This window comes from Mizuhopecten yessoensis, unplaced genomic scaffold, assembly GCF_002113885.1.
Source record: "Mizuhopecten yessoensis strain PY_sf001 unplaced genomic scaffold, ASM211388v2 scaffold9987, whole genome shotgun sequence".
Classification (NCBI taxonomy): domain Eukaryota; kingdom Metazoa; phylum Mollusca; class Bivalvia; order Pectinida; family Pectinidae; genus Mizuhopecten; species Mizuhopecten yessoensis.
This window is the reverse complement of record NW_018408322.1, coordinates 427053-439121: the sequence shown is the minus strand read 5'-3', so window position 1 is coordinate 439121 and position 12069 is coordinate 427053. Positions and strand designations below refer to the sequence as shown.

Sequence of the window (12069 nt, the reverse complement as noted above, 5' to 3'; positions counted from 1 at the left end):
ACCAATATTCAAAAAAAAGATAAGAGTTATAAAAATAACGGTGTTCAAACTATTTATGAAGTTTATTCCAATTTATAAAAGAAGATAACTTATGGGTGTGTTCGTAAGAATTGACGGCACATTTCGAGAAATTGGTAAACCCTGCGACCTCCTTATTTGAAAATGGACCTGCCCAAAGAACACAAAGAAAATGCATGGCCTTGATAAAACTTGCCAGAATTTTGAAGCGTACGAAAAACGTAATGAGATCGCCTCTTATATCTTTTTGTAAATATAATATTTAGTTCGTGATCATTTTAAATCACAAACAACAAGAAAACGTGTTAATAATGCATAAAAACCCGACAAATCAGCATGAACAATCTTTCACAAAACTTCAGAAGTTATATATTTCACCATCGTTAACTCAAGTGATCCAAAAATTACATTTAAACTTTCGACGGGGAATAGGCAATGTCTAACGAGAAAAACAAGATTCCGGAATAACGGTTCAAGTCCCGGTTATAGTAAGTAGACACTTTATTCCAGCTCAGAAATGTATCACAAGCCAACAAGACGTGGCGAAAAGCCAAAGGAAAACGAGGTAAAATGTATCTCTGAGAGCATGAAGAGGACCAATATTGTTATCGGAAAGAAGATCTCTTTGAAAACCGAATTTATAAAGCCTACAGCCTGTTTTCCCTTCCCACTGCAAGTGTTTACGATGTTTGTTTATTTACAAATAAAAATGTTCTGTAAACTACCAGTAAATCTATTTCGAAACGGAGTTTTACGATTTCGAAAATAAAAGACACTTGAGATTCTGGGAATATTTCGATTATGTAATATGTCAGTTATTGTACACAATTCTGGCTGACAGTAGGATCCACGCCTGTATCGGTGCACCTTTATCAAGGACAGATCATTTGAGTTAAAATGAAGTCTTAAAGTACACGTAAGATCGTTCGAACGTAGCTATTTGACATGGAAATCTCGGTTACGTCCCCTTACGGCGACGAAAGTGAGTGCAAGTAGCGCAGCTGGTAATGACCTTAGCTTGCGCGATGATGTTAAACCCAAAGCATACAATATATAATGACAAATATCATCAGTTGAGCGCACGTTTTCGTTAAAAAAATACACACAAATTAAGATATTGCTAAATCAAAACATATAAGATTTATTCATCTTTTGTGATAGAAATATTTTTATCAGGTTTAGCGTACTATTAACAGCCAAAGCGTTTTAAGGACGTGTATCAATGTGTGAAATTTATGCATGTCTGCTTGACGCGGTATGTTGGTGTATTTGCCTCCTTGCGATAGCGGCGCGGAACTTATGGCGATTTTATAGTGCTACCTTTCTGAAATACCATGCCGTGGAAAGAATGCAAATGATTCCATCGATTTAGTTTGATTTTAATAATAATGCTTATCGTTAATGAACGTTAGTGTACAAAGACTATATGTGAACTTATTACATGAGTGGTTAGTGTAAGCTAGTGCTACTGAGCATACGAATATACTGCTTAAGCAAAACACCAAATCCAGAGTATCAATGGTGTCCAATAAATGACCCTTATAGTTAGCAAGCTTAATGGATACCGAGCGTCCTCATTGTTTTAAACATAATGCTGTACTTCAACTATTTTTCGTGGAAATTAATTATCACAGTTGTGTTTCATAATTCAAGGATTTTAAGAGATAGATACCTGGTCTAAATGTGAATAAATACGCTCAACACTCGCGAAAATATCTTTCTCGTGATGCATAAGTAAATAACAGTAAATGTAAAATATTACTATCATTCTCAGCTACTTCTTTTCAGTTTATAAATACTTCAGGTAAAAACATACCCAATAAACGCATGAAATCATGTTTACAATTTTTTTTTGTCTCGTATCGTTTAACTCATAAGAAGGTCTATTTAACCGGCGATATATATCTTGGTCCTTAATAAAAAGCAAAAAACCAAACACACAGAAAGCTGGGATCAATCCCGCTGATCTGTCTGGCATAGCTATATCAGGGTTAACATATCAGACAGTGCTAGTCTTGCCACGCGCAGCAGTAGGAGCGATATGTGCGTGCTTTTCGCGTGTGGTACCACGCTGATTGAGTACGTACTCTTACTCTGTCTACATCGCTGTTATTGTAGCATTGAAAATGGAACGAGGTTGGAGCTCTTCCTTGTCTATCTTTATATGTATCCTACAGGGCTAGGCGAGTAAAAGTTGATTAACCTATCGAAACTAAGTTATCACTGGTAAGTGTTGGTAACGGAGAGGTTGGTAACAAGTGTTGTCACCGGTTAGCGGTGTGGTTACAGAGAGTTAACCCTGGTTAACACTGAAAGTCAGTTATCACTGGTAAGTGTTGGTCTCGGAGAAGTTGGTAACAAGAGTTATCGCTGGTTAGCGGTGGTAATAAAGAGTTAACCCTGGTTAACCTTGCAAGTTATCGCTTGTTAGCGGTGGTTACAGCGATTTAACACTGGTTAGCGGTTGTAACATAGAATTAACACTGGTTAGCGGTGGTAACAGAGAGTTAACCCTGGTTAACCTTGCAAGTTATCTCTGGTTAGCGGTGGTTACAGAGATTTAACACTGGTTAGCGGTTGTAACAAAGAATTAATACTGGCTAGCGGTGGTAACAGAGAATTAACCATGGTTAACACCACACATTAGTTATCATAGGTAAGCGTTGGTACCAGAGATTTAAAACTAGTTAGATGTAGTAACACTCAGTTAACACTGGTAAGCGGTGCTAACATATAGCTATTACTGGTTAGCGGTGCTAACATAAAGTTATCACTGGTTAGCGGTGATAACATATAGCTATCACTGGTAAGCGGTGCTAACATATATATATCACTGATTAGCGGTGTTAGCATATAACTATCACTGCTTAGCGGTGTTAGCATATAACTATCACTGGTAAGCGGTGTTAACATATAACTATCACTGCTTAGCGGTTTTATCATATAACTATCACTGGTTAGCGGTGCTAACATATAACTATCACTGGTGAGCGGTGCTAACATATAGCTATCACTGCTTAGCGGTTTTAACATATAACTATCACTGCTTAACGGTTTTAACATATAACTATCACTGCTTAGCGGTTTTAACATATAGCTATCACTGGTTAGCGGTGCTAACATATAACTATCACCGGTTAGCGGTTCTAACATATAACTATCACTGGTTAGCGGTGCTAACATATAAATTTCACTGGTGAGCGGTGCTAACATATAAATCTCACTGGTGAGCGGTGCTAACATATAACCATCACTGCTTAGCGGTGCTAACATATAACTATTACTGGTTAGCGGTGCTAACATATAACTATTACTGGTTAGCGGTGTTAACATACAACTATCACTGCTTAGCGGTTTTAACATATAGCTATTAATGGGTAGCGGTGTTTACATATAGCTATCACTGGTAGGCGGTTTTAACATATAGCTATTACTGGTAAGCGGTTTTAACATATAGCTATCACTGGTTAGCGGCGTTAACATGTAGCTATCACTGGTAAGCGGTTTTAGCATATAGCTATCACTGGTAAGCGGTTTTAACATATAGCTATTACTGGTTAGCGGTGCTAACATATAACTATCACTGGTGAGCGGTGCTAACATATAACTATCACTGGTTAGCGGTGCTAACATAAAGCTATCACTGGTTAGCGGTGCTAACATATAGCCATCACTGGTTTCTAATGCTACCGGAAATAGTTATCAATTATCACGTTGTATATATTACTACACTTTCAAAACGAGGGACAATGGAACTCGACTCCATTTCGACAAGACAGCGACCCTGGAAAACCATATTCCATTCGCTCCAATCATTGACCCTGGGAAACGATTGATACTACATTTTCACTGGGTGCCGACAGAGTAAAACAATACTCCAGTCCGAAAGTGTTCAATCGTCAAGCGGCAACCAGAGAAGTAGGTTGGAACGGCGACACAGGCGGTCGCACTCCACCCGATAAAGTTTCAATTCTCAGAAACGATACTAGTTGTCATGATAACACAGGTCCACCGATAACCATTAATGCATTGCAGTAGACTGAGCCATACAGGGAAAAAATACTCCATTGTGAAACAGTTGCATTACCGTGAAAATCAAAATACTTCTTTAAAAATAATAATCCGGCAATGTTCCATTTGATGATTTAAAAAGTTTCGACACAGGGGAGGTAAAACTTGATATAATTTTTTGTTAACTTAACTGGGTGTAAAGTACCAATTCCACCTCTCGGCCAGGTGTGTAGAGTATGCACCATCTGAAAAAATCATTGCTATGATTTCTTCATAACTTCGTTAATTCAAACAGAAAATGCACTTTGCAATTATCTTAATTGAAATTCATACGCAATTATGACGCACCTCAATGCACTTGTTTTTGAAGAGTACCCATTATTATAATGATACTTTTATATATACCATTTCTATGCCTATTATTACATATCGCTGATAAGTATCATGTGTTTTAGCCTTGTGATGTGAACGTCTCCGCTGAGAACGGAATGTATACAATGACATAGTCCTGCGATAAGAATTGATGCAACGACAGATAAACATACATCAGAAAATAGCTCGGTAAGATAAACGCATTGTTACCAACTTTAAGAAGTGTGTATCATATCTTCTATCATCCATTTTTAAGTTTTTTTTTATGCACAAACATGCTACATGGCAACTTGGTCATAGAAATCTAAGCATTACAAACAGACGGCGCAATCATTGACAAGCGTCTAACCGACTCGGAATGTCTGGCGGCAGCTCTCCTGAGCGTTTATATACAGTTGGTAATAGACAAGGTCAAATTAATTACACATATTTGTTTGTCTTTTGGGATGATGTATTCTCTACTCTTCTCGAGTGTCCAGATGTGGTATTCTAATCAATTAGCTGATATACACGTTCCCTGCTATACTACACAACTTGTCTTTACTAAATTGTAAGACCTCACATTGTGTGTTAGTCTGTGCTACTAGCAGTTTGCTGCCTTGTTCCAATATCACCATGTACTATTATTTGTTAATAATAGTTTGTGATATTGTGTGCAATCATAGCCCAATGTGCTATTCGCGTACTAATAACATTTTACTATTCTGAACAAATAAGAATGTTTTTTTTTCTGTGCTAATAACTGTGGCTTTCTGTGTCAATAATAGTGTTCTATTATGTACTGATAACAAAGTGTGCTACTCTGTACTAATGAAAAATTGTGCTACTTTGTGCTAAAACCCCAATGTGCTACACTGTGCTTATACGGTTTTGTGTTTCCCTGTGCTAATAACACATTGTGCTAATCTGTGCTAATAACACATTGTGCTACTCTTTGCTCATAACACATTGTGCTACTAATACAAAGTGCTTTTCGGTGCTAATAACACATTATGCTACTCTATTCTAATAACACAATGTGCTACCCTATGTTAATAAATCAGTGTGTTACTCTTGGCTATAACCAATGGTGCTATTCTGTGTTGATAACACACTGCATTATTCTAACATTATTCTATTATTACAACAACAGTGTGTGCTATTCCGTTTCCTTACTACCGGGTTTAACTGCCCCTCTACGAGTGTCAGTTCCACACCGTTATTTCTGATAAAGAGAAATCTCTTCTGTTTGATTTAGCTCCTATCGGCGCTACGATAACAGATTATGCGGGAACATTGTCAGACCTTTTACTAGGATGAATATTCTTCATATTTTGTAATCTATCGAACGTAATCGTCCAGAAGACTAACGTTTCTGTACCCTGTAACCCATCTCGTTTAACAATGAGAAGGCCAGGATGATATATGACGTACTTGGCAAAGCTGTCACTTCTACTTACACTATGTCAAAGTCCACGCTATATGATAAATTAAATAAGCCAATATAGAAAACGAAACACTAACAATGTCAACCCGTCTCAAATGCCACGCATATAAGCAAAGTGGATGTTAAGTATTTGCGGAGTGCATCTTTTACTTTCCCTTTTGATATGAAAGTAATTTTCACTTGACTTAAAGAGTGAATAAACATCTTACCCTCTTGGGACATGTTGACATAATATTGTCAACTTCCCGAACCGCATATTATATTAATTATCTTAAACAAACTTACTACGACAGGTATAAATGTCCACGAAGGTTAAAAAAACACACGCTTATGATCAGTTTAAGTAATGCAAATTGACTTTATCCGGGGTAAATTCAACATTAACTCAACTGCCACCTCCCTACTAATCCCTTAAATTCACTTAAGGATCCCCGTACCACTCTGAAACCTGTCAATATGAATTTATCTCGATATGACTTTTCCTTTGATAAATAATTCCTGAAAAGAGACAAATACTAAGTTTTGAGTGCTTAAAAAATGCAATGAAGCGACAGTGTATTGATCCGAGTTCCAGGGTTCGTACCTTGATCTGGCTTCGTTGCATAACATTCGTTGTTTTTGTTCTTTGTACACTTCATCTTCTGTATTACAATTATTATTTTGTCCTTAAACAATCTGCATTGTATGTAATTCTTTTCAAATTTTGTTTTACCAAAGTTTAAGTCGTGCCGGAAATGAAGTTTCCGATGCATACTTTCATCTGCTGGTAGTGAGGTATGGGGATCCTTAATGTGCGTTTTACTCCATGAGAAAGTCATTACATGGTATGACTAATTGTTCAAATGAATCCTGATATCGCCACCGTTGTTTAAAGCGAATTTACACGAAAATGATCATCCAAAATGTGTATGTGCCTTGCTCAAGTCCGATACACAATCTTTATTTTTTAATAGGGGGGAAGGAGTTTAAGTTGTCTAGGATCTAAAGTACAAGGTCCGAAGTAGCTACAATCTACTACGTCAGGAGGGTATGAGTCCCTCAAAAATTATTGCGTGGCGTAATAGGCCCCTATATTTGCTCACATATTTTCTTTTCTACCCCTTACCGTTCCTTTTTTAACTGGCTTCCCGTGATATTGTTGAACACATTACCAACTAGCTATGTATTGACCCTTAACAATCTTAGTGGGCCGTTAAACAATAAATAAACAATCATGAATACAAACAAACAAAGGTCGATACTCATGGGATCGGTAATACTGAAACATTATTATCAATCATAATAAAGAAAGACAATTTAGACATGACATTTTGATATCAATATTTACATTTATGAACCATAAAGAGTAAATATGAAATGAAAACAATAATGTTCCATGTTGTAATAAATTTTACAATAAAAACAGTATCTGGTTATAAGTTAAATCTCGGAGAGTGGGACCGAAAGTGAAACTGATACTTTTACAAAAAATACTCATGCACGGTTCACCAGGTGACTGTGCAATAGATTCAAGTATATTTACCCTGAGCATGAACCAAGAACCCCCAAGCCTCTAGACGGGAGTGTTTGATTTAAATCGACTCACCAGCATTACACGATCCGGCCCACCGAGACGTACACTGGACGTTGTATCTCCATCCTCGGAATTTCCACTACCTGGTGGTAGCTTCGCTTTTTTAAATCCAACAATGTACACAAAACACGATATTAGCACACACATGAATAACATTTTCCCTAACGTCCGAACCATTTTAATTCGACTTCCGGAACAACACTGGGTTTCGTTTAGATTATTACACTGAACCCAGACTTCACTATTATTGATAGAGGGCTGCGGTCTATGTGAATTACGCGGGAAGGTAACACAACCGGTGGTTAGGGAATTTCCAGATAAAGATGACGTTGGATCACTACGGCTACAGAATAGTATATTATTATCACTGCTATCTCTGTGGGAGGAGGGGGAGTGGAGTCGTCTTTCCTGGTCCCTACCCCAACATGCCCCACAGTCCCGGGCAGCCCGACGCTGGTACTGAGAACAGGAGGTGGTGACGAGAGTAAGATCGTCCTGGGCGTACCTCGGTTTTGGTGGGGGTCTATTTAGCCTTGTACCCTGGTCTTTGACCCTGAAACAGAAAGAAATTAGTATTAAAAAAAATGAAGTTTAAAATGCAAAAATTTAAAATATGAAATTTTAAAAATATGAAGTTTTAAGATACATGTACTAAGTTTTAAAATACGATGTTTTGAAATTTTTATTTGTGATTTTTGAAAAGAACAGATACCGTTAGTCCGTTTCATTTCGTAAGATATATAATTTCGGGTTTACTTCACCTAATAATCTATCGGGGAAAATATTAACAAATATAGGTATTCCTGGAAATCTTAAAAAGTGTAAATATATATTTGAAGAATGTAAATGATTGTTTTTCTTTTGCACAAAATTAGAATTGTCGATTTAGACAATTCTAATTTTTGCAGCAAATTCGTTTTGAGCACAAGCGCGAAAATATATATTCTTGAAAATTAAGTAGATCTCATCAGAGACTCGATAAAACAAAATCAAATGACTCAAACCGAAATGACTTCAAGGTAGTTTTGTGACTTCTTTAAGAGCTTATCAATTATGAAACTAAATTGATTAATTCCCTCAATTGAAAATGTAAAATACTTTTACGGTTGACGAATCAAAATGCGCAAATACTTTCTCATAGATTGCGAGAATCGGTAAAAAACCCAGATCCACGGAATTCTCATAGACGTCAAAGACATCACACGTCAGGATGTGACGTCTAGGAGAGACGGAAATTTCTGAGCATCATTGATCTCAACAAATAGCATCGAAAAGGTCAGAGGCAGAATATTCCAAACATAAGTAGGCGTTGATTGGTTTACAAAACTTTCGTATGTCTGAAAGTTGCTTTGAAAGTATAGTTTTGTCTAAAGACTTGTGCATTTTAACCTAGTTCAACACTGAGAACGCGATCACCGCTTAAAAAACCTCAGCACTTTGTTGGAAAGGATAGATAAAGCGAGTTTACTAAAATAACACTATACTTTAGACTCTGTTGGATATCGAGGAACATTTCTTAACCAGTTAAGATATCAAATTTCTCGTAATGCTTTCCAAACACCACGGAACTTTTAAACCACAACTTGCCGGAATAGTGTTTTTTCCTTCCGTCGGTCCAGCTGTACAGCATCGTAATGTTTTCAACAAGATAATTGATCAGTGGTGGACTTTTGCCATGTATCATACTTAAAAAAAGCTCTGACGGAAATGATTTTTTTTCGTTGGCTTTTCATTTAGATTGAACCCACTACTTTAGTTTCTGTATGTATTTTGGATATATCAGATAGGGTTATAAACGCGACACGAACGCACCGGTTTGCTTGCTCGTTTCAAACAAGTTTTAGCCATAACAAAATTAATTTGATGTATAATTTGACTGTGAGATCTAAGTTTTATCCGAGTGTTCCACGATGGAATCAAATCAAGATGACGGATGACTAACAATAAAACTGTTGGCAGTGTTTGGCGATCTGAATGAAAGATACTGGTGGTGCTATTCTCTACTGCCGTCAGTGAATCATCCGGCCTTGTTGTGTGTCAAAAAAAACCACCTGATCTTAAAAAGTCAATAAACTAATAGTAGATAGTTAAAAACGTTTAGGATGATAACGACCATCATTTTAAGAACCGGGAGAAATTTAAGCGTGCTGTGTATTTTTGTCTGTATATATTTGTTAAATACTGAACACAGCATGTGCGTATTAATTTTACCTTTCTAATATACCAGGCCAATTACATAGGCCGCCATTTACAAGTCAATCAAACAGACTTTGTGTTCAGCTCTGGTTTCAAAGCGTCTCCTACAGTGTTTTCTCCCTTTTCACATGAAAACAGCGCCCCTCGTCATAACATCAAAACCGCTTTAAGGTCATTAAATCATTGACATCTAATGATGAAATTGGACTGCTCCAAAGAAAAGGACATCCAAGACCATTGTCAAAATACAGGGGTGACTGAGTTACCGTCATTTATCCAATGTACACCGTCCAAAAATCATCCATTTATTTCGTATTAAAGTCTATAAACGCATTTTACGTAGGAACATTACTAATTAACACACCCCGGAAGTCGTCATGGGCTGGTTGCGACATTTAAGGGTTGATAGATCAGCTAACTATTGAAGCAGACTGGTGCAGTTAAAGCGACTCGAGTCGTAACACATTCATCAAGTATTGCCATTTTGTTTTGACGATTAAGTGTCCAAACATGAATCAACACCTGAGTATCCAATAGAAGATTGTATAAGCAATGGATTAACCAGTCCCAATGACTGTATCAAAAAGGATTACCCAATCATAACGTCTGTAGCAACACAAGTGCGGTTGCCCTTCCTAAATGGCCTCAGTGACCTCTGAAGTTGATATAAACGTGAAGAGTTCCCTTCCCTTGACCTTGGTAATCTGAAGACGTGCTGACAGTTACGTCCCACGCAGATATTGCCACCGAACTACCAGGGTGGGCTTTAAGTACACCATGTATGGAGAATCCATAACTCGCTCGTGACAAATGAGGTAGGAAGCCTACAGAGCAATCGGTTTTACGGAAAGATAAAAATCCGCGGATGACAGCACGTGCAGTTATAATTGCGCAGCCAAATCTTTTGAAACCCGCATTACCTAAATTTGAAATGTTCACTCGTTATTACATAATCCAACATTGCTATTCTGCCAAAAGATTAAAATGGAAATTTTCACCCGTTTTCACATAATCCAAAACTGTATATTTTCTTTCAATATGAAAATGCATTAGTTTGGCATACAGTGCTTTTCATTATCTGGTCTTATTACTTGTGTCGAGTTCATACGGTACCAAATAATGGAAAGAAATCCAAAAGCACTGGAGTTTCCCAAGATGGCTAATTGTTTTTAGTAACGTCACATTTAGTTATTCATTATGTGACGTCTGCAGATAAACAAATTCTATGACGCTATAAACGGTTGTAAGGTACAAGAACCGGGGGACAATTTGCTATGATCATTGTAACGTTGATTTTAATTTGATTTACATTCCATACAAAGTTTTAAAACTAGCCCGGAACGTTTCGGTTTAGCTCGACATAATTTCGCTGAAAATGAGAACTTCTTGAATGACTCGTTTAACAAATATCTCATTTTGAAATATATCTGATATTTCATCATAAATATGCAAAATATCTAGTGTTCTGGTGAAAATATTGACAAGATTAACTTCCCACATGCCGCTTTTAACTTTTAGGGATGGGCATTTTAAAAAGAAGACTCAAATAAATTGTAATACATTCAGGCAAGGATAGAGTGGTGTACTACGATTTTTAAAACATATTGATATGAACTTGAATACCACTAAATATTTATATGAAGATCATCATCAAAATATATTAATGGATAAATACGGACCATTCATGTATGAAATGCAACTGAAAGAGCTTACAGATAACAAACTTGAAATATGAGTTTAATATTACTTAGCCGAACAAACGTTTTCACAGCTGCATGCAAACACGTCCATTAAGAGACCACCTGCATTAAGCGACCACTTTTAATGTTCCTCATATTGTAAGGATGTCATTGTGAATTGAACTTGTATTAAGCGATCACAGGTTTGACTTTAAATTAGCATGATGCATAACATTCCGACTCAAAAAAGTATGGCATCTGAAACGGTATAAACTACTACTATAATTATTTCGGATAATCCATTATCTGGTGGTTCTATCAGTTTATTATAAAAGGAATTTCGGTCATCATATTTGACACCTCACACCTTCTCAAGATATATTTATCCATTCTCATTCGTTATGTATGTAACATGCTACATGCATTTTGCGCGTGTGTACAATGTGTAAGTATACTCGGACTGTTGGTAGCACACGGACAAATGCATGTTAACATGCAGTAACCGAGAATGCAAGCAATATACACATGTGAAGGGCCACATGGGAACAACTAACCACACATACCTATAGCTGTACCTCAATATCCACACTGCGACACATGCGTGTGTTTATCCAAGGTACATTGGCGGTTGTTTAAGCTATTTTTGATCACCTAATGCTCGGAGTAGTTTTCCATGTCTATTATTAGGAATAATAACGTGTTTTAACAGGTTAATAGTAAAATTATGACCGAAATATGATAAGATGAACTACAAGTAGGATATATCAATATTTTCTGATGACGATGTACTGGTA

General features: G+C 36.8%; 1 protein-coding gene across 2 annotated transcripts in view; it reads right to left on the bottom strand.

The window, feature by feature from the left end:
- Positions 1–12069, bottom strand: part of LOC110459240 — a 78403-nt gene that overhangs the window by 12856 nt on the left and 53478 nt on the right. For both annotated transcript variants that reach the window (XM_021511403.1, XM_021511404.1), the window contains one exon: positions 7413–7953. In XM_021511403.1, coding sequence (XP_021367078.1) covers positions 7413–7953 — 541 coding nt within the window. The remainder of the gene's footprint in view (positions 1–7412; positions 7954–12069) is intronic.